This window comes from Scyliorhinus torazame, chromosome 14 (assembly GCF_047496885.1).
Source record: "Scyliorhinus torazame isolate Kashiwa2021f chromosome 14, sScyTor2.1, whole genome shotgun sequence".
NCBI lineage: Eukaryota > Metazoa > Chordata > Chondrichthyes > Carcharhiniformes > Scyliorhinidae > Scyliorhinus > Scyliorhinus torazame.
This window is the reverse complement of record NC_092720.1, coordinates 119,201,790-119,224,967: the sequence shown is the minus strand read 5'-3', so window position 1 is coordinate 119,224,967 and position 23,178 is coordinate 119,201,790. Positions and strand designations below refer to the sequence as shown.

Sequence of the window (23,178 nt, the reverse complement as noted above, 5' to 3'; positions counted from 1 at the left end):
CCCTCCAGTGCCGGGCATGACCAAAACATATGGACATGGTTCGCCGGGCTCCCTGAGCATCTTCCACATCTGTCCTCTACCCCAAAGAACCTGCTCAACCTCGCACCCATCAGGTGAGCTCTGTGAACCACCTTAAATTGTATCAGGCTGAGCCTGGCACACGAGGAGGAGGAATTAACCCTACCTAGGGCATCCGCCCACAGACCTTCCTCGATCTCCTCCCCCAGCTCCTCCTCCCATTTACCCTTCAACTCTTCTACCAGCGCTTCCCCTTCTTCTTTCATCTCCTGGTGTATTTCCGACACCTTGCCCTCCCCGACCCATACACCCGAGATCACTCTGTCTTAAATTTCTTGTGCCGGGAGCAACGGGAATTCCCTCACCTGTCGCCTCACAAAAGCCCTCACCTGCATATATCTAAAGGCATTTCCCGGGGGTAATTCAAACTTCTCCTCCAGTGCCCCTAGGCTCGCAAACGTTCCGTCAATGAACAGGTCCCCCATTGTTCTGATCCCCGCCCGCTGCCAGCTCTGGAACCCCCCCGCCCATCTTCCCCGGGACAAACTGATGGTTACCCCTGATCGGAGACCACACCGATGCTCCCATTGCACCCCTGTGCCGTCACCACTGGCCCCAGATCCTTAGCGTTGCCGCCACCACCGGGCTCGTGGTATACTTTTGTCGGCGAGAGCGGCAGCGGTGCTGTCACCAACGCCCCCAGGCTCGTTCCTTTACAGGACATCATCTCCATCCTCTTCCATGCCGCCCCATCTCCTTCCATAACCCACTTGCGGATCATCGACACATTTGCTGCCCAGTAGTAGCTCCCCAGGTTTGGCAGCGCCAACTCTTCTTGGTCCCTACTACGTTCCAGGAACCCTCTCCTTACCCTCGGGGTCTTATTCGCCCACACAAACCCCTTAATACTCCTACCTACTCTCTTAAAAAAGGCCTTAGTGATCACGATGGGAAGGCACTGAAACACAAACAAAAACCTCGGAAGGACCACCATTTTGACCAACTGCACTCTACCCGCCAGCGAGAGCGGTAACATGTCCCATCTTTTAAAATCCTCCTCCATTTGCTCCACCAACCTCGTCTAATTCAGTTTATGTAGGGCCCCCCAACTCCTGGCTATCTGGATCCCCAGATACCGAAAGCTCCCCTCCGCCCTCCTCAGCGGTAGGTCCCCATCTCTCTTTCTTGGTCCCCCGCCTGAAATACAAAGAGCTCACTCTTCCCTACATTGAGCTTATAGCCCGAAAACTCTCCAAACTCCCGCAGAGTTTGCATGACCTCCACCATCCCCTCCATTGGATCCGCCACGTACATCAACAGGTCATCCGCATAAAGCGACACCCGATGCTCTTCTCCCCCTCGGACCACCCCCCTCCATTTATTAGACTCCCTCAATGACATGGCCAATGGTTCGATCGCCAATGCGAACAACAGGGGGGACAGGGGGCACCCCTGCCTCGTTCCTCGGTACAGTCGAAAGTACTCCGACCTCCGCCGGTTCGTCACTACACTCGCCACCGGGGCTCTGAAAAGGAGCTTAACCCAACTGATAAACCCTCCCCCGAACCCAAACCTACGCAGCACCTCCCAGAGGTACTCCCACTCTGCTCGGTCAAAGGCCTTCTCCGCGTCCATAGCTGCTACTATCTCCGCCTCTCCCTCCACCGATGGCATCATCATCACGTTTAAGAGCCGCTGCACATTGGTGTTTAGCTGCCGACCCTTTACAAATCCTGTCTGATCCTCGTGAATCACCCCCGGGACACAGTCCTCGATCCTCGTGGCCAGCACTTTTGCCAGCAACTTTGCATCCACATTAAGGAGCGAGATTGGCCTGTACGATCCACATTGCAGTGGGTCCTTGTCCCGCTTTAGGATCAAAGAAATTGTCGCTTCCGACATTGTCGGAGGTAGGGTCCCCTCCTCTCTTGCCTCATTAAAGGTCCTCACTCGGAGCGGGGCCAACTGGTCTACGTACTTCCTGTAGAACTCCACCGAGAACCCGTCCAGACCCGGGGCCTTCCCCGCCTGCATGCTCCCCAAACCCTTGCTCAGCTCTTCCAACCCAATTGGTGCCCCCAAGCCAGCCACCTCTTGCTCCTCCACCGTCGGGAATCTCAGTTGGTCTAGGAATCGTCTCATACCCTCTTCCCCCTCTGGGGGCTGGGATCTGTACAGCTCTTCATAGAAGGCCTTAAATACCTTGTTTATTTTTGTCGCACTCCGAACCGTGGCTCCTCTTCCATCTTTGACTCCCCCTATCTCCCTCGCTGCCATCCTTTTACGGAGCTGGTGTGCCAACATCCGACTAGCCTTTTCCCCAGACTCGTAGGTCGCCCCGTGCGCTTTCCTCCACTGTGTCTCCGCCTTCCCTGTGGTCAACAGGTCAAACTCCATCTGGAGCCGTCGTCTATCCCCAAGTAATCTTTCCTCCGGGGCCTCTGCGTATCTCCTGTCCACTCTCAAAATCTCCCCCACTAACCTCTCCCTTTCCATGCCCTCTGTCTTCTCCCTATGAGCCCTAATGGAGATTAGCTCTCCCCTGACCACCGCCTTCAACACCTCCCATACCACCCCTACCCGCACCTCCCCGTTGACGTTGGCCTCCAAGTACCTTTCGATACAACCCCTCACCTTCCCACACACCACCTCGTCCGCCAGCAGTCCCACATCCAGCCGCCACAGCGGGCGTTGGTCCCTCTCCTCTCCCAGCTCCAGTTGCACCCAGTGCGGGGCATGGTCCGAAACGGCTATGGCCGAATACTCCGTCCCCTCCACCCTCGGGATGAGCGCCCTGCCCAGAACAAAAAAATCTATCCGGGAGTAGGCTTTATGTACATGGGAAAAGAAAGAAAATTCCCTGGCTTGCGGCCTTGCAAACCGCCATGGGTCCACTCCCCCTATCTGATCCATAAACCCCCTAAGTACCTTGGCCGCCGCCGGCCTCTTTCCAGTCCTTGATTTGGAGCGGTCCAGTGCTGGATCCAACACTGTATTGAAGTCCCCTACCATTATCAGGCCTCCTTTCTCCAGGTCCAGAATGCGCCCCAACATGCGCTTCATGAATCCTGCATCATCCCAGTTCGGGGCGTATATGTTTACCAACACCACCCACATCCCTTGCAGCCTAGCGCTCACCATTACATATCGCCCTCCATTGTCCACCTCAATAGTCTTGGCCTCAAATGACACCCGCTTTCCCAATAATATTGCCACCCCTCTATTCTTCGCGTCCAGTCCCGAGTGGAATACCTGTCCTACCCATCCCTTTCTTAACCTGACCTGGTCCACCACCTTCAGGTGAGTCTCTTGGAGCATGGCCACGTCCGCCTTCAGTCCCTTTAAGTGCGCGAACACTCGAGCCCTCTTCACCGGCCCATTCAGCCCCCTCACGTTCCACGTTATCAGCCGGATTGGAGGGGCTCTCAGCTCACCCCCCCCGCCTACCCCCCACCCCCCGCCAACTAGCCATCTCCTTTTGTGGGCCAGTCCCGTGTCCTCGCCTCTCTCACCCTCCAGTCCCCCAGACGGGGGGCCCCCGTCTCGATCACCTCTTCTGTGTCCCATTCCTTTTCGGCCAGTGCAGCAGCAACCCTTTATCCCCCCCCCTTCCCCCCCTCCCCTCCCCCCCGCTAGACCCCTGTCTAGCTTTTTTGCTCCCCCCATGTCACTCCCGTAAGTCAGCTGACACCTGCTGACCCCGGCTTCCCCCGCCGTCCCATTGACCTCCCCATGTGGGAGTCTCCCAATCCATACGCGTTCCTTCGTTCCCCTTCCCGCCTTTCTTCCCGCGCGCGGGAGAAACCCTGCGCTTTCCACAGCCCACTCCGCCCCTTCTGGCGCTGCTCCTGTCGCGGCCTTGTCTCTCTCCCCCAGCCCATATACCATTTCCTGCGTGTGATTGACCCCCTATATACAACAACCATCACACATCAAACCTCAAACATCCCCCCCACCCTCACAAACCCTCAATTAGAGTCCAACTTTTCGGTTTGTATGAAGGTCCACGCCTCTTCAGGCGTTTCGAAGCAATAGTGTTGGCCCTTGTATGTGACCCACAGTCGCGCTGGCTGCAGCATTCCGAATTTCACTCCTTTCCGGTCAACACCGCTTTGGCCCGGTTGAAACCCGCTCTCCGCTTTGCCACCTCCGTGCTCCAGTCCGGGTTTATTCGGATCTCTGCATTGTCCCACTTACTGCTACGCTCCTTCTTGGCCCATTTCAGGACCAACTCTCTGTCCGTGAACCGGTGAAACCTCACCACCATCGCCCTTGGCGGCTCATTTGCCCGGGGCTTCCTCGCCAGCACCCGGTGTACCCCGTCCAACTCCAGCGACCTCGAAGGGGCCTCCGCACCCATCATCGCCCCAAGCATCGTGCTCGCGTATGCCCCGGCATCAGCCCCCTCCACTCCTTCAGGGAGACCCAGGATCCGCAGATTCTTTCTCCTCGACCTGTTCCCCAGGTCTTCGAGTCTTCCCGCCCACCTCTTGTGTAGCGCCTCGTGCTGCTCCACTCTCACCGCCAGGCCCAAGAGCTCGTCCTCGTTCTGGCTGACTCTTTTCTCCACCTCCTGGATCTTAACCTCGTGGGCCTTCTGGGTGATCCCGAGTCCTTCAATTGCCGAAAGCATAGGTGCCAGCATCTCCTTGCGCATCTCCTCGCGCTGCTCTTCGAAGCAGCGCTTGATGAACTCCTGCAGCTCCCCTTTGTCCCTGGCTGCCGCCATTTTGTTTTTTTTACCCTGCTTCTCCCGTTGCTCTAGTGCCACTTTTCTGGCCGTTGCACTTCGGGTCTGTTTCACAGGCGTTGGAGGGGGACCTTCTCTTCCCTTCCCCACGGGTTTTTGTCGAAAAAAGTTACGTTGGGGCTCCTCTAGCGAGCCCGAAAGTCCGTGGTAGCGGGAGCTGCCGACTCGTGCGGCTTAGCTCCACATCGCCGCACCCGGAAGTCCGCCTTGAAAACTTTTGATGTCTCTCCCAGCATGTCAATTTCAAAGATCTGTCAGATGAAGGTGAAAATGTTCCCTTTTATGTGTTGGAAACGTTTGAAGTGCTTTTTTCACAGTCAATTTATTTCCATTTAACTTTTTTAAGCCTCTGGGCATGCTGAGAAGCCTAAAAGCTTTGTAGTGCATTGCTTACATTCAATTTTACAGTCCATTATCTTTTACTAGCCCCTTGATAGACAGGTTCATTCTATTTCAAAGGAGGGATTAGCTTTGTTTGTTTTTATGGCTCTTCATGGTCCATTATCTCTGAAGTACTTACTCTTTTGAGCAGGTGTTGTTTCTAACAGAAGTTTTTTCATAGAGGCATTTTCTTTGTTCTGAAGTGCTTCCTATAAAGAACTGGTTCTCTGGCTGCTTTTCTTTCATGCTGAGTCTTTTTCGATCTCTTATGCTGGAACAGCATGCCTGTACTGGAAGTTGAATTCAGCTATTGAAGAAGCTGGTACAACTCAGAAATTAAAGTCCAATGGTTCCTCAATGAGGATCTTCTCACAGCCACAATTTAATTCTCTGGATAGACGTTATTCCTACACTGAGGTACTCAGAGACCTTTGGAGTCCCAGGTAGTTAGGGACATGGCTGGACAGTGCCCTGGCACCCTGGAAGTGCTCACCTGGCAGTGCCAGGCTTGCACTGCCAGATTGAAACTATCATGTGCCAGGGGCTTGGTTGGCAATGCCAAGTGTTGGACCTGAAAGGGATCCTGAAGGGGGTGTAGCCTTTTATGACTCCATAGTGTTGTGTGTCTCTCTTGTGTGTGTGTGTGTGTGTGTGTGTGTGTGTGTTTGTGGGGGGGGGGGGGGGGGGGAGAATGATGCCTCTGACTTGCTGGGTGGGAAATTATGCCTCTTATGGAGGGGGGACGCAATGGTGCCTTTGTCTAGGGGGTAGTTGTTTCACCCTCATGCCTGCACAGTGTGGGGGAGGGAAATGACCCAATAATTTTGTGGTGGGGGTGAACGTTCTGTGGTGAAGGGTTGGGAGTTCTCCACTTGTCTGCAAGGCATTGCGGTGTCTTTGGGGGTGGGGTGTGTCTGGTAGTTTACTCTGACATCAGGGATGCCTTATAATGGCACCCTGCTCTCTGAGGAACCAATTGCGCCAGTGTGTTTTGGCCCTTGCACTCTCCAAGCCTATGCAAAACCCGCTCCCCTCCAAAAAATTGGTTCAGTGTGCGTGGATTGCAATCGGGATCGCACTCACTCACCCAGCAAGAATCGTACCGTGCTTCCTGCCGGAGATGACATTTTTGGGATAATTCCACCCAATGTACTAATTGTCACTTCTTCGTCAATTAAGGGATTACAAAGCCCTGGAAGCTGCCACAACAGCAATGAAGAATATTGCCAATGTGATTAACGAACGCAAGAGACGAATTGAAAACCTCGATAAACTCCCTCGGTGGCAGAATACAGTTGTGAATTGGAAGGTATTAACTGAGACAATTTATTAAAACCCTGTTCCTCCTTCTCCCTACCCCATGTCTCCTCATTTGAGTAAGATTAATTTTCTTAATTATCTTTTATAATTTATACATAACTATCACTATAGGGATGCATATATGTTCATTTTCATTGAAATGGCATTAATTAGTTCAATACATCAAGCTATTCCAATGTAAACTTAAGTAACCTGCAATGCCTTTTCAAAATCCTTTTTTTTATTATTCCTGACTGAATCAATAACAAATACAAGTTTTTAATCTTGCTATATTTCTTTATCCAATGACTTGCCAGTTGTGCATCATCAATCGCTGCCTTTTCTCAAGTCATATTGCTTCCCTCAATTACTCTTTACACTTAACATTCTTCCCTGTTTCATCACCACCATAGGATTTAGCTCTTCCTAATAATCCCACGGCCTCTCTTGGCATCCTTCATCATTCTCTTTGGCACCCCACACTTGACCTTCCCAATGCAGCAACACAAACAATCTCACCTGTCACTCTCAGTGAGAATTTTGTCGAGCAGAGTCATCTCTATCTCCTCCCCAGGCTACTCATGTCTCTCACAGCCTCCACCTCTGTTCTTGCTTGACTGTTTCCTTCCATTTATTTCCAACCAGAACATTTTTTTCCCCTTGCCAACAAAACTTATTCAACCCACAAGCTTACCATTGACAAATCCATTGACAGCCTGATAATAACCAAAACCTGGCTCATGGTATCAATTCTTTCTCCCTTCCTGAAGCCTCCCCACCTGACTGTAACTTCCAACACTTACCCGACTCCAGGCAACACAGTGATATTATAACCCTTATCACCAATCACACCTTCGAACAACTCAACCCGACTATCTGTTCGGTCAATCTTTTAAAATGCTTTCCATATTCCTGTGAAGACTCATGTCAACTCAGTTACCGTGAGATCCTCTATTTTGACTCTGTCAATTGTCTTCTCATTCTTGTTGATTTCAACTTAGTCCCTCCCCTCTTATTTCCTTTCCCTTCTGCCGCCAATCTCATCTTTGTCTAAAGTCCCTTGCCCATAAGCTTGGTGGTTCACACAACCATCCCAAGATTTTGGTCACTGAGAAGATTACTTCTTAACCACATTATACCAGCCACATTATTTTACTCCCCCTATACTCATAAAAAATATTTTCAAATTTGCAATTAATTTTAATAGCTCCCCACGTATCACACACGAAGCTACTTTTTTGTCCTCACACCTCTGTCTTCGACGTCGTGTTCCCACTGCATACTCACCATCTCTCACCTCTGTCATTGCCGCTAGTATAGTCACTAACATTCCCTCAAATCAGTAGACTGTAAATGTAAAGGCAATTGAGACACATCCATCGTTCAATCACCTTTAATGATACGAATAAATAAAAAATGAAAATGCTGGAAAGACTCAGCGGGTCTGGCCAAATCTGTGGAGAAAGAATTGAGTTAATGTTTTGAGTCCAATATGACTCTTCTTTGCAACTGGAAAGAGGTCGAAATGTGATAGGTTTTACATTGATGAAAAAATTAGGCTAACCACAAGTATTGTTGTAGCTCACAAATTGCAGTTAAGACATTAGGGTCCGCCTCTCCTCTACATCAAACCGCTCCTCAAATAACTTCTGTCTGCTTACTCAGGCCCTTGGCTGTAATTCCAAGTGTACAGAAGTCATTGACCTCTTTTATTGAGAAGGTTCAATCAGTTCCCTCCACTCCTACCTGTAATCCTGCTTTCCCTCCACTTCCAATCTACCTGGAGTTCTCCGCCCATTCTTGTTTTGGTGCCCAGATGCTTTTTCTCTTCCATCATGCATCACTAATTCCCACCAAGAGACACTTTTCCATCTACCTGATCTCTTCGACATGCAATTTCTGACCATTTAAACAGCCCACCCGGTTACAATGCTGCTTGTAAATGGGTTCCCTCCCTTAGATATCATCCAACCCTCCCGCCCCTATCAAAACTCAATCAAATTCTCACCTCCAAGATTTGTGCCCATTACCTCAAAGCTCCTTGCCTCAATTCTTTCAAACTTCCTCTCTGCTCATAGCACTGCTATGACTTCCCAAACCTGAAAGCCTCTGAGTGCATTATGACTGCAGGGCGTGAACCCACGCTGTCCACTGCAACCCCGCTGTAGCATTTGAAGCATTGGAACTTACCTTCCCCTGCTGTCACCTCTTATCCATTGCTCAATATATATAGGACAAGTCTTAAATGGCTTCAATCCTTACCCATATGGACTCAGCCAACACAATGTCAACAGTGGTGTGGTCTGCACCAACCCTGTCACTTCTGGAGCTCCCATCATTGACCCCCCCCCCCCCCCACACTTCTTTCCCATCTACTTGCTTTCCCTCAGTAACATCATCCACACGGGGTTGAATGTCCCCCAGTTCTATCCCTCCACTATCTCTCTTGATCGAGTGACTGACTCTATGCAGTGAGGCTGTCCTCTCGAAATCAAGTCAGAGAGTGCCACCCTCAAATTTAACATCAGGAAAACCACAGCTTTGTTTCTGACCATCACCATTAATTATGCTCTTTTTCCAATCCCTTTTCCGACCCCTGCCACTGCTACTTCTTCAGAATGAACAAATCTTGGTGCCCCATTGGACCCTGAACTGAGCTTGAAAGCGCACAGCACCAAGGCTACCCAGCTCCATTAAACATTAGCCACCTTGATCACTCTGCCACTGAAACACTTACCCACACTTTTGGCCCTTCTGTACTTAAATAACACAATGGGAGGAATTTACCAACCACTCCGCCACATGTGTTTTGGTTGGGGAAGCAGCCTGTCAGTGGGATCTACCGGTCCCATCACTGTCAACAGGATTTCCTGTTAACAGCAACTCTCGCTGCCGGGAAACCCGTGCGCTGGCATGGGACCGGAATTTCCCGCCTGCCTGAACAGCTGGTAAATCCCACCCATTGTCTCCATCCTGCATAAACACCTCAACTGAGGCATAGCCATCTTTATCCTACTCAACCATCACTCCCGTCCTCCCTCTCAAGGCTCTTTGTCCTCCAACTAATGCTCATGTTTTTGCTCTGGTAATGACAGTGAAATTCTCAATGGTCAGTCATGACGCCACTGAAACGGACATCAACAGAAAAATGTGGAAATTTAAAAGTTGTATTTGTGCTAAGTTTGCTGATGGCACAAAGATAGGTAGAAAAGTAAGTTGTGAAAAGGACATAAGGAGGCGTCAGAAGGAGGTAGATAAAAGTTAACTGAGTGGGTAAAGATCTGGCAAATGGAGTAAACCGAAAATATGAAATTGTCCATTTTTGGCAGAAAGAATAAAGTTGAAGCAAATTATCTAAATGGTGAGAGATCGCAAAGCTGTGAGATTTAGAGGGAACTGGGTGCCCTAGTGCAAGAATTGAAAAATGTTTGTCTGCCGGTACAGCAAGTAATTTAGAAAGCTAGTAGAATGTATCATTTATTGTGAGGGGAATTAAATACAAGTGTAGAGGGGTCATACTTTAGTTATACAGGGCCTTGGTGAGACCAAATCTGGAGTACTGTGTATAGTATTGTTTCCTTATTTGAGGAACAATGCAAGTACGATACAAACAGCTCAGCGAAGGTTTACCAGGTTAATACCTGGAATGAGTAGGTTGTCTTATGAGGAGAGGATGAACAGACTAGGCTTGTACCCACTAGAGTTTGGAAGAGTAAGAGGCGACTTGATTGAAACATATAAAATTCTGAAGGTTATTGGCAGGGTTGACGTGGAAAGGTTGTTTCCGCTCGTGGGAGAATCTAGAACTAGAAGTCATTGTTTAAAAATAAGGGATCTCCCATAATTCGTATGTTTACATGCTCATATGGAGCACCAGGCATCAACCTAGGTACTGGAAATGACAACGGTACAACCAGCCATGTCGACCCTGCAAAGTCTTCCTTACCAACCTCTGGGGGTTTCTGCCAAAATTGGGAGGGAGCTGTCGTACAGACTAGGCAAGCAACCGTCTGACATAATCATACTCACAGCATCATATCTTATAATATCCCAGACACCACCATCACCAACTCTGGGTAGGTCCTGTCCCACCAGTAAATTTCTTATGTTAAGCATATTAGGTGACTTTCTCTGGTCTCCCCACGGCCCGTTTCTCAGTCTGGGAGGTGGCCCGCAATTGTCCGGCGGAGGGATCTTCTGTTGACGCCACAGTCAATGGGATTTCTCACTGAATACACCACATGCCGGGAAACCCGCGGAAGGGGTGCGCCATCGACAGGACCGGAAGGACCCGCCAGCATGAACAGCCAGAAGGTCCCGCGCATTACAGGCAGGCATGGTAGCACAGTGGTTAGCACAGTTGCTTCACAGCTCCAGGGTCCCAGTTTCGATTCCCGGCTTGGGTCACTGTCTTTCTGGAATCTGCACGTTCTCCCCATGTCTGCGTGGGTTTACTCCGGGTGCTCCGGTTTCCTCCCACAGTCCAAAGATGTGCAGGTTAGAGGGATTGGCTATGCTAAATAGCCCCCGGTGTCCAAAAAAGCTTCGGTGGGGTTCAGGGATAGGGTGGAGGTGTGGGCTTAGGTCGGAGATCTTTCCAAGGGCCGATGCAGACTCGATGGGCCGAATGGCCTCCTTCTGCACTGTAAATTCTATGATTATTTATATGCAAATTGTTACACAACAGAAAAGAATATGAGATGCTCCACGAGCAGAGCCTCTTTAGCTAAAAGCACAAGAGAGGGAGAAATGGGGCTGCTATGCAATGCTCATATTTGTGACTGGCAAGTTTATGTATCAGCGGTGGAACCTCACAATGTCTTCTCATAATATGTCCCTAGGTTTAGATCCTGTAATCCTGCAACGTTAGGCTTCTCATTCACACAAATGATTCAAAGTCATGCTTATGAACCTTCCCCTCTATAATATCCATGAGGTTGAAACATTCAGCTGCTTCTGTCCCTACCTCTCAGTGCAAAATGATGTGTTGTATGTCAACCATTATGGTAAATTGTTCCTCATAGGTTTCTTTTTGGTAGGGAGAAGATGTTTTGGACCGTAGCTCAGAACTAATCCAAAGTGGTGAATTAATTGTGATCATGAAGCCACAAGGCAAGAGCAAAGACATGATACTTTTCCTCTTTGACCACCAAGCAATCTTTTGTAAGAAGGTAAATTCACAGCCAACTTTGCTTCTCTTATAAAAACAGTCACAACACAAAAATGCTGGAGGGGTCTACAAGGTAGTGCGTTTTGCTTTTGTGGGACCACAAGCAAAGTGCACAGCCAGGAGCAAGGAATTCTGTAATATTTTCTGTTTGTTTTTGGTTTGCAAATTATTTTTATTACTGAAATTAGATTACGGGGCCACGCTATATGTGGTAATATTTGTAAGAGATTCCCATTGAGGTAATTTAAACATCAATGAGATTAGTTGAAAAGAGGTTGCAAAGGAACTGGATTAACATTAAAGTTAGTTGATCACCAATTCAGTTGTCATTAAATATAAGGGGGTAGGTTGTGCCCAAAGCTAGAGGCCCGAGGAATGATGGAAATTAATCCTCTGGCCTCATTACTGTTTGGGTTTCGGGAATGCAATCTTGCTAAGTGTACTAACGTCTTGCCGTAGTCATGTGACTGCCACGAGGCAGGCTGCCTGTAAGCGGCCATTTAAGATCAATTTAATAAAGCCTCTCACTTGAGACAAGAACCTGAAGAAGACTGCTGTCCTTCTACATGGGACAATTACCATATTCTGCGCAGGCAGAACATACATACACACGAATTAAGAATAGGCCACATGGACCTTCGAGCCTGATCTGCCATTCAATGAGATTGTGGCTGTATTGAGTGATTCCTTTTCTGTAGTGTGGTAGTATGTATTGGGGGTCATGTGGGACTGGAAGCCCTAATGTCATTGGCTGACAGATCCCGGGTCCTGGTTGGCCGTTGACCTCATACTCCGCCCTGAAGGCGAAGTATAAGAAGCCGGTGCCTTCCCCCGCAGGCCAGTTTACTATCGGGCTGCTGGGGAACAGACACGCTTAATAAAGCCTCATCGACTTCACTCTATTTGTCTCACGGAGTCTTTGTGCGCCACAATTTATTAAGCGTGCCTAAAAAGGACTATGGAGCTCAGGATCATTCCAGAATGCCTGAGGATCAGCCCCCACGCAGTGAATGCGGCAGCAGCCTTCAAACACTGGCAGACTTGCTTTGAGGCCTACATCACATCGACCACAGGCCGAGTCTCAGACGAACAAAAACTGCAGGTCCTGCACTCGAGGGTGAGCACGGAGATTTTCACCCTCATTGAAGACACCCGCGATTTCCAGACGGCCTTCACAGCACTGAGAAGTCTCTACGTTCGCCCAGTTAACCAAATCTACGCTCGCTACCAGCTCGCGACAAGACGGCAAGCTCCCGGAGAATCGATGGACGAGTTCTACGCCGCGCTGCTGATTTTGGGACGAGCCTGCAGCTGCCCGTCGGTGAACGCAAACGAACACACGGACATGTTAATGCGCGATGCTTTTGTTGCAGGTATGCAATCCTCCCAAATCCGCCAAAGACTTCTAGAAAAAGAGTCACTAGGACTCTCAGAGGCACGGGCCCTGGCAGCCTCGCTGGACGTAGCCGCGCGTAATACCCGCGCCTACGGCCCCGACCGCGCGGCAGGCCATTGGGCCCCGTACGTACCCGCCGCGGCAAACCCCCTACCCCCCCCCCCCCGGACACCCCACAGGCTTGCGCAGTCCAAACGCCGAGTCGCACCGGGGGCGCCCGCTGTTATTTCTGCGGCCAGGCGAAGCACCCCCGACAACGCTGTCCGGCCCGCGCAGCCATCTGCAAAAGCTGCGGGAAAAAGGGCCACTATGCGGTGGTATGCCGATCCCGCGTGGTCGCCGCCGTCCCGGGAGAACAGGGAGCCCTACAGGCAGTCTATGCCTCCCAACCCCCCCAGCACTCAATGTGCGACCCGCAGACGCCGCCATTTTGGGTCCCGACCACCACGAGGGGAGGAGGGGCCCCGCCATCTTGGACTGCCCCCGACCTGTACGACGCATGGGGGCGGCCATTTTGTCCACCCCCGACGCCATCTTGTGACCCCTCAGCTACGGGTGAGGTATGGGGGTGGCCATTTTGTCCATCCCCGACGGCATCTTGGACGGCAACAACGGACCCCACCCCACTACTACAACCACGGCTCGCTTCGGTTACACTCGATCAGGCTCGGCCCCGGACTCTCCAGACGACGACGACAACGGTCCTAATTAACGGCCACGAGACGCCATGCCTAGTCGACTCCGGGAGCACGGAAAGTTTTATACATCCCGACACGGTAAGACGCTGTTCCTTAACTACCTTCCCCAGCGCACAAAAGATTTGCCTAGCTGCAGGATCCCACTCCGTACAGATCCAGGGATTCTGCATAGTTACCCTAACGGTACAGGGGAGGGAATTCAAAAACTACAAACTTAACGTCCTTCCCCAACTCTGTGCCCCCACCTTGCTGGGCTTAGATTTTCAATGTAACCTACAGAGCCTTACGTTTAAATTCGGCGGCCCCATACCCCCACTCACTATCTGCGGCCTCGCCACCCTCAAGGTGCAACCCCCGTCCTTGTTTGCGAACCTCACTCCGGATTGCAAACCCGTCGCCACTAGGAGCAGACGGTACAGCGCCCAGGACCGGACCTTCATTCGCTCCGAAGTCCAGCGGCTACTAAAGGAGGGCATAATCCAGGCCAGCAATAGTCCCTGGAGAGCGCAGGTGGTAGTAGTGAAGACAGGGGAGAAACAAAGGATGGTCATTGACTATAGCCAGACCATCAACAGGTACACACAACTAGACGCGTACCCTCTCCCCCGCATATCCGACATGGTCAATCGGATTGCCCAGTATAAAGTCTTCTCCACCGTGGACCTCAAGTCCGCCTACCATCAGCTCCCCATCCGCCCAAGTGACCGCAAGTACACAGCCTTCGAGGCAGACGGGCGATTATACCACTTCCTAAGGGTCCCTTTTGGCGTCACAAACGGCGTCTCGGTCTTCCAACGGGAAATGGACCGAATAGTTGATCAACATGGGTTACGGGCCACGTTCCCGTACCTCGACAATGTAACCATCTGCGGCCACGATCAGCAGGACCACGACGCCAACCTCCAAAAATTCCTCCAGACTGCCAAAGCCTTGAACCTCACGTACAACGAGGACAAGTGCGTTTTTAGCACCGATCGGCTAGCCATTCTGGGCTACATAGTGCGCAATGGGATAATAGGCCCCGACCCCGAACGTATGCGCGCACTCATGGAATTTCCCCTCCCGCACTGCCCAAAAGCCCTGAAACGCTGCCTGGGGTTCTTTTCATACTACGCCCAGTGGGTCCCCCAGTACGCAGACAAGGCCCGCCCCCTAATACAGACCATGACTTTCCCGCTGTCGACAGAGGCTTGCCAGGCTTTCAGCCGCATCAAAGCGGACATCGCAAAGGCCACGATGCGCGCCATCGACGAGTCCCTCCCCTTCCAGGTCGAGAGCGACGCCTCTGACGTAGTTCTAGCGGCTACCCTTAACCAAGCGGGCAGACCCGTGGCCTTCTTCTCCCGAACCCTCCACGCCTCAGAAATCCGCCACTCCTCAGTGGAAAAGGAAGCCCAAGCCATAGTGGAAGCTGTGCGACATTGGAGGCATTACCTGGCCGGCAGGAGATTCACTCTCCTCACTGACCAACGGTCGGTAGCCTTCATGTTCGATAATGCACAGCGGGGCAAGATCAAGAACGACAAGATCTTGCGGTGGAGGATCGAACTCTCCACCTTCAACTATGAGATCTTGTACCGGCCCGGAAAGCTGAACGAGCCGTCTGATGCCCTATCCCGCGGGACATGTGCCAACGCACAAATTGACCGCCTCCAAGCCCTCCACGAGGACCTCTGCCACCCGGGGGTCACTCGGCTTTACCACTTCATCAAGTCCCGCAATCTCCCATACTCCTTAGAGGAGGTCCGTACAGTCACAAGAGACTGCCACATCTGCGCAGAATGCAAACCGCATTTTTTCAGGCCAGATGGAGCGCACCTGATTAAGGCTTCCCGTCCCTTTGAACGCTTCAGTCTCGATTTCAAAGGGCCCCTCCCCTCCACCGACCGCAACGCGTATTTCCTTAATGTAGTGGACGAATACTCCCGCTTCCCTTTTGCCATTCCCTGCTCCGACATGACCGCGGCCACAGTCATTAAAGCCCTGAACAGCATATTCACACTGTTCGGTTACCCCGCATACGTCCACAGCGACAGGGGGTCCGCTTTCATGAGTGACGAGCTGCGCCAGTTCCTGCTCAGCAAGGGTATAGCTTCAAGCAGGACGACCAGCTACAACCCCCGGGGGAACGGGCAAGTAGAAAGGGAGAACGGCACGGTCTGGAAGGCCGTCCTACTGGCCCTACGGCCCAGGGATCTCCCAGTTTCACGGTGGCAGGAGGTCCTCCCGGACGCTCTCCATTCCATCCGGTCGTTATTATGTACGAGCACTAATCAAACGCCTCACGAGCATCTCCTTGTCTTCCCTAGGAGGTCCTCCTCTGGAACGTCGCTGCCGACCTGGCTGGCGGCCCCAGGACCCATCCTGCTCCGAAAGCACGTGCGGGCACATAAGGCGGACCCGTTGGTCGAAAGGGTTCACCTCCTCCACGCAAACCCCCAGTACGCCTACGTGGAGTACCCCGACGGCCGACAGGACACTGCGGGATCTGGCGCCCGCCGGCACCACGCACACCCCCCCGGCACCATCAACCCAACCGCCCCCCTTCCTGCCACCGCCGCACCCCGCGACCGCCCCCTTCCCAGGAGGATCAGTCCCCCTCCCCTTTGCACCGACAGCTGAAACCGTGCGGCTCCCGGAGGCGACAACGCTGGTACAAGCACCACCACCACCGCCGGGGCCGAGGCGATCGACACGGACGACCAGACCGCCCGACCGACTCGTGGCGTCGATGTAAAACAAAGATGGACTGTCCAATGAACATTTTGTTTTTCCTATATCCTCTGTAAATAGTTGTAACAGGACGATACTGTCCAATACGGTACTACCATGTAACTGTTCTATCCTCCCAGGACCAGTATTGTAAACCCTTACCACCATACGAAGCATCACCCCGCCGGGTTCATTTTTGACAAGGGGTGAATGTGGTAGTATGTATTGGGGGTCATGTGGGACTGGAAGCCCTAATGTCATTGGCTGACAGATCCCGGGTCCTGGTTGGCCGTTGACCTCATACTCCGCCCTGAAGGCGAAGTATAAGAAGCCGGTGCCTTCCCCCGCAGGCCAGTTTACTATCGGGCTGCTGGGGAACAGACACGCTTAATAAAGCCTCATCGACTTAACTCTATTTGTCTCACGGAGTCTTTGTGCGCCACATGTAGTAACACCCATTTCATAAATAAGTTTGCAACTCACAACCAGCTCTACCAACAAGGATTCAATTGCACACCAGCACATCAGAAATATTTATTGATGGTGGGTGGGGGAGGTGTTTGGGAGAGGAGTGCTGAATTTCCGAGAGGCTCGGAGAATTAGTTGCGTCTGTTCAAGTGGACTACTCTGAAGTGAGGAACAGCAATCTTTTTGTGGTGAGATTAAAACTCGGGCAGTCACCACAGTCCATAGGTCAGCTTACTCTAAAACAAATTCTGGAACAATGCTTTGAATTTCAGTTGGGAAATCCTGGGGCTGGATTCTCCGCACTCCGATGCCAAAATCGCATTCGGCAACGGGGCAGAGAATCCGTCTTCCCACACGAAATTGGGACCGCTGCCGGTTCCGCTATTCTCCGCCCCCTGAAAAGCGGCGTACTCCCCGAGTATCCACCGCCTCAGGCCATTACCTGAGGCCCGCCCCGCTGTTCTCCATCCCTGACCGGCCTAATTCCCAATGGTGTGGTTCTAATCTGGCCCTGCCATTCGGGAACCTCGCGTGGAGACTGCGGGCTCAGTCCGGGGCCACCACAGGCGAGGGTGGGCCGATCGGAGGGCAGGGGGTGAACCTCATTCGGGACTGTGGGCTCCGAATGAGGGCACGTGTGTGGGCAGTCCAAGTCGGGCGAGCGACCAATGCGGGGCACTATTTTGGCGGTCGGGGTCCGCGGGCTGAGTCTGCCACGGAGCACGGCGCGGTCGCTGGAGGCCGCCAATGTGTGCATGCGCGACCTCTGACCCAGAAGTGCGGGGGGCCTTATCGGCAGCTGGATCTGCGAGCTCCAGGACAGCTGCCTGCTAGCCCCCTGGAAGACCGGAACCTGTGGCCTTTTGTCTCCAGTTTTGCTGGTGTAAAAGACCACAGTTTTCACAGAGGTGTGGGGACATAGTTCCGAAAACGGAGAATCCAGCCCACTGTTCAAATCATGTAACATCCATTGCTCCCAGTGATTGTGACAAGACATGTTTAACCTGGTAAGGTCACACTGAATGCCTCAGTCAGACCGTCAGTCAAATTGAAAATGTAAAATATAGGGGACGATTCTCTCGATAAAAATCTAAGTGCTGCCACCAGTGGAAAAAACCATGTTTTTCCCGCTGGCGATCCAGGCCCATCCAACCTCTTTTAATAAACCCGAGTGAGCAGTGGCAGACAGCAGGTTGGCCTGTGCCAAAGAAATGGGAGTCCACTGCACCTTTATCCAAATGACCTGACTCAGTGAGTTTCCCATCTCCCACACTCTTGATATTCCCAAATGCTGACCCATGTCCTTTGTCTTCCAGAATCTCCATCAGATGAGGATGGGCCATCCGGATGCACTGCCTTCTGACCAACCTCACAAAGCACCAAATTTCAGGCACTGCTTTAACCAGCATCGTCCACCAACGCTGAGACACACACCTCGGTGGGACATGTTGGCGGACACAGTTCTGGGTCACTTTCTGGTGCCCACCACACAGCTGCTGAAGCACATTAGATGAAGGCACGAACTTCCAAGGGACTGGGCAGTCAAAGGTGTTCTGGATCCCAGGAAACAGCTGCCCCAAAGCCAGATGCCGGGCCTTTGGAAAAAGTTCTCCCATCACTGCTCAAAATGCAAATACAGAGCCAGGCATTACAGGAAGGGGTGTCAGGGACATTCCAGCAACTGGAGGAGCCTCGAAGCCTTCTGTTGCAGATGGTGCCAGCATTGGGTGGGACCCAGGCCAACACTCCAAGGAAGGCATCCTCAGTGTAAAGCCTGGGGCAAGATGTCTGAGCCATGTCTGACGACGTTAAAGGCTTGGCTCACTTTGTGATGTTCATGGAAGAGGCCCACAAGAGCACAGCCCAGACAGAGAAGGACATGGTCCAGGTGCAGATGGACATCGCTGCGGCGCTCCAATCACAGAGGACAATGGCTGAGGACTGATACACCATGGTTCAGACATTGGCAGGAGTGGCAACGCCACGTGACTCAGACACTTCTCATGGAGTAGCTCCAGGGCCAGAGAGCATCCAAAGGGAGAAGGAAGCCTTGGACCCCATCCCAAGGCCCTACAATAAGGAGACTCGGGCAGTCTTCAGCATTTAGGAATCCCCTCCTGAAACAGGCACATCTCCTGGGTAACAGGCAGGAGAGGGGACATCTGTGACCCACAAAGGTCGGCCGAGTCGATCCCGGTCCAGGCCTTCCAGATAACCCCGGCCAAGGACATCGCAGGCCGGAGGGTGTAGAATGCAGCAGGCCACCTCCACTTCTGATGTGCATCCTGGGGAGACATCGAGAAGGAGCACATGGCCATGTAAGATAAAAAAATTATAGGAGCATATTGTTGGCTTGGGTGAAGTCACATAGCTTTAGTTAGGAAGAAAAGGAGACACACTGTAAATCAGAATTAAAGAATGTTGCGCCTCAAAAATGACATACCTCTCACTGCTTTCTCACATCTCGCCATCGGACCTTTGAACCATCCACAGCCCCTCCAGGTTCATTCAGAAGAGAGTGACAGGAGTCAGACTTAAGCAGAATCTGAGGAGCACCACAGCTTTCTCACAGCGAGTCATCATCACTCTCTTGCCTTGAGAAGAGACCCACTGACACTGCCAATCCAGGCATGTCACCCTGGTATGATGTTAAGTTAACCCTTGGTCGGTGGGGGGTAGGGGATACTGGTCGTGGAAAGGGAGGAAAGGTTTAAGGGCAAGGTTGGCAAGGTTTGGGGGAAGAGGGGAAGACTGGGTAGTGAGAAAGGGGAAACAAGGGATCGGGCAAGGCTGGGTTTGAGGGTAAATGGGGTGGGGTGTTTTGGTCTGCTGAACACGAAGCCTCCTACTGTGTAAATCTGGAGGCTGTGAGGGCCTCCCTACTCCTCCAGCCCTATCAGCCCCTGGCTGCCGGCTGTCCTCCATGACAGCAGTGACTGGGATTATAGCCAGCTTGACAGGCTCTATCCAAAAATTCATCATTCTGTGAGGAGGTGGAGAAGAGAGATGGTAAACAAGGCCTTTCATCCTTAGACCCTCCATCCCCCGACACCCCTACTCCTCCTGAGCCTGACCAACCATCAATATTCCCCCACCCAATGCAGCCTTGAACACCTACTGCCCATAACACCTTGCCTACATGGTCACGGACAATGCCATATGCACCCACATATTTGTCCAAGGTCTCCCAATGCCTAATCCATCCTTTCACTTCATCAGTAATGGCGTCCCTCATTTGCTGCTGAGAATGGATGCCCCTCTGTGGTTTCATGGCTCCCGGGTCCATAGGTGCAGTCATGTGGTCAATGGTATGAGGAACCAAACCATCCCTCACTATGCCTGGTCCGCATCCCTCAGGCCCTGCCTCTGACTAATTCTTCACCTGATTGTTACTTGGAGATTGAGGCAGCTGCGATAGATGAATGATAAATGGAGATGGGCTTTGGAAAGGAGGTACGTAACTAGCAGGAATGTGAAAGGGCACAGGTGCTTTCAGAGGCGAGGCTGGAGATGCTCAGGTTTAAACACCATGCCACCTTATCCATGGCAAGTAGCCACACTCCATGCAGCAGGGCAACCAGTGTAGAACCTTTTACTAAGGAACCCCCAAAACCTCCCTAGCCATTATAATGACTGTCCAGCCCTGTCTCAATGAGTGACACGCAGCCAGCCCTTTTGATGGAAAACTTCAAGCTTCACGCTGCCCCCTGCCCATTTCATGAGCCAGAGGCAGAAGCACCAAGTTGATTAATCTCAGCTCAGTGACATTCATGCAGAGATTTCTAAAGACTCTGATGCGAGATCCTCATGGAGGGACCCTTGAGCCTTCTTGCTGAGCTGTGGCAAATGCTTGTGTGGTGGAGATGTAACAACTGTCAAAGCAAGAGGCTCTTTCATAAGAAATTGCAGTGATGCCACTGCCAAAAGATCGATTTCATATAAAGGTTATCTGACATTTTACGAAGCTTGGCAGGTTGCTTTTAGAAACAGAGAAAAAAAGAAGTTATATAAAGAATATCTGCTTTCCAGGAAGGTTCAGAGAAGAGGAGAAAAAAAGCAGACAAATAAAAAAATGGGGCCAGACAGAACACATGCTGAAAAGAGGAAGCACTTCACAATAAAGAAATAGTTAGAACACACCGGCTCAAAAAAGGAAGCACTTCAGAGTTAATGGGCCGTGAAAATTTATGAAAACAAAAAAACATACCCTCCTTTGAAATAAAGGGCCTCTCAATCAAGAGGCTTGTAGAAGGTAATGGATCTTGAAGAGCTATAAAAACATTCAAAGCCTACTCTTCTTTGAAATATCCTGGACTTGTCAATCAAGAAGCATGTAAAAGGTAATGAACCGTAAAAATGTTTGTAAACAATGCAGTTCAAAGCTTTTAGGCTTCTCAGCACACCCAAAAACTTGAGAAAATTAAAAGGGAATGAAATTGAATGTGAACAAAGGACTTCAAACATTTCCAACACATCAAAGGAAAGACTTTTACCTTCATCTGACAGATCTGTGATACTGACATGCGAGGAGAGACATCTGGTTTAAAGGCTACGGAGAGGGAAGACTTTTATCTTCATCTGATCGATCTTTGATATTGACATGCTGGGAAGGAGTTTAAAGGTTTTCAACGATACAGAGGGAAGACTTGCCACACAAGCCCATCACGGGAACTACCTCTGACGTGGGGTTCTCCAGCCCAGCGCAAGCCCCCCGACCCCCCAACTGTCCTGAAGGACCCATCCCTCCTCGGCACCCAAGATGGCGTCTCCTAGATCCCCTCAGACTCCACAGTGCCTGGTTCCCACTTTCAAGGAACAGTACTGCTTGGCGCCTGTGGAACCTCTAGCTGGGTGGGTGGGAGAAGTGTGTGAGGCCACAGCATCCCACTTCAATCTCGCTAATGAGATTGAAATGAATGCTAATGAGTTCTGATCAGATTCATCCCATTTCACGAAGACAACCTGACTTTGCCAGGTTCCACGGGCTGGGAGACTCACAAGTCGCAATGGCTTTGACACCCTGTGAGAATCTCAATTTTGCCCTTTTGTCCAATTGGATCGGCCATCGGGAATCATAGCTGGGGCTTGCTGCTCCAGGGTCACCAATAGATTCAGATAATTTAATCATGTAAAAGAGAACAGCAGGAAATTTGAGAAAGCTGCTTCAAAATGGAAAAGGACAGGAGAGGATCAGGAGAGTTTTCCTAATCTCTAGTTTAAAATTCCCATTTTAGTGAAAGTTATTACCCTGGTGGAAGTTAATCTGAACTGATTTTTTTCCCAGGTTAACCTGGATATCAATTATCACCGAGAATAATGTTTTGTGGACAATTATGACAATTAGACATAAACACAAAAAGCTTTCCATGACTGGTGGGCACTGCTGGAGTTTTTGTTCACCCCATAAAATTATATTTTGATTTAGTTTGATTTGAGTAGTGCCCTTTTAGTGGGCTTTAGTTTAATTTGGTAATTGGCTAATTAGTCTAATTTTGTTCAATCAAAAGAGTATAAAGAGAGACTGAACCAGCAGGTGGTCGAAGAGGTCATCATGCCTGCTATCTCCCATCACCTCCTTTTCTTTAACTGGGTCGGTGGTTAATTAGTCTATTTCATTTTTGTTTAAACAAATGAGTATAAAGAGAGACCAAGACAATGGGCGGAATCTGGCCTGACTGCATGACCCTCTTCTGTAGCTGCATTCACACCCAGGAGAGGGAGCATGTGGTGTACACTGATATGCTTGAGGTCTTGCCTCATGAGTGGGCACCACTGCATCTAGTCCCCTGTGGTAGTCTGTGTAGAGGTATTATGGTACCTGGTAATGCTGGAACACCATTGGTAGATATTGTATGCTTCCTATTGGTCAAGCTGTATGGTAGCTCCGCCCTGCAAGGCGGGGTATAAGAGCCCGTGCCACCCCAGCAGCCTTCTTTCTGTACCTGAGCTGCTGTGGGAAACATCTAGCTTACTAAAGCCTTCAGTTAGACTACAACCTCGCTTTAGTGGTCATTGATCGTGCATCAATTTAATAAGCTAGATTTAAAAGGATGGAGTTCCGAATTAAGCGCAACTCAGCCCCCACGCGACGAACTCAGCGGCAACCTTCAAGCACTGGCTGGCGTATTTTAAAGGATATCTTGGAACGGCCGAAAACACACCCACGGGAGAACAGAAATTGCAAGTCCTGCACCCAAGGGTGAGCCCGGAAATTTACACCCTTATCGAGGACGCGGACGACTTCGATGCAACAATGGAGCTGTTAAAAGGACATTATATTCGCCCG

General features: G+C 51.0%; 1 protein-coding gene across 3 annotated transcripts in view; it reads left to right on the top strand.

Annotated features, from left to right (window-relative positions):
- Window positions 1-23,178, top strand: part of LOC140389972 (rho guanine nucleotide exchange factor 4-like) — a 196,785-nt gene that overhangs the window by 130,242 nt on the left and 43,365 nt on the right. For 2 of the 3 annotated variants that reach the window (XM_072474688.1, XM_072474691.1), the window contains exons 11-12: window positions 6,329-6,458; window positions 11,488-11,619. In XM_072474688.1, the coding sequence (XP_072330789.1) occupies window positions 6,329-6,458; window positions 11,488-11,619 (262 nt within the window). The remainder of the gene's footprint in view (window positions 1-6,328; window positions 6,459-11,487; window positions 11,620-23,178) is intronic. The other variant, XM_072474689.1, reaches the window with a different exon arrangement.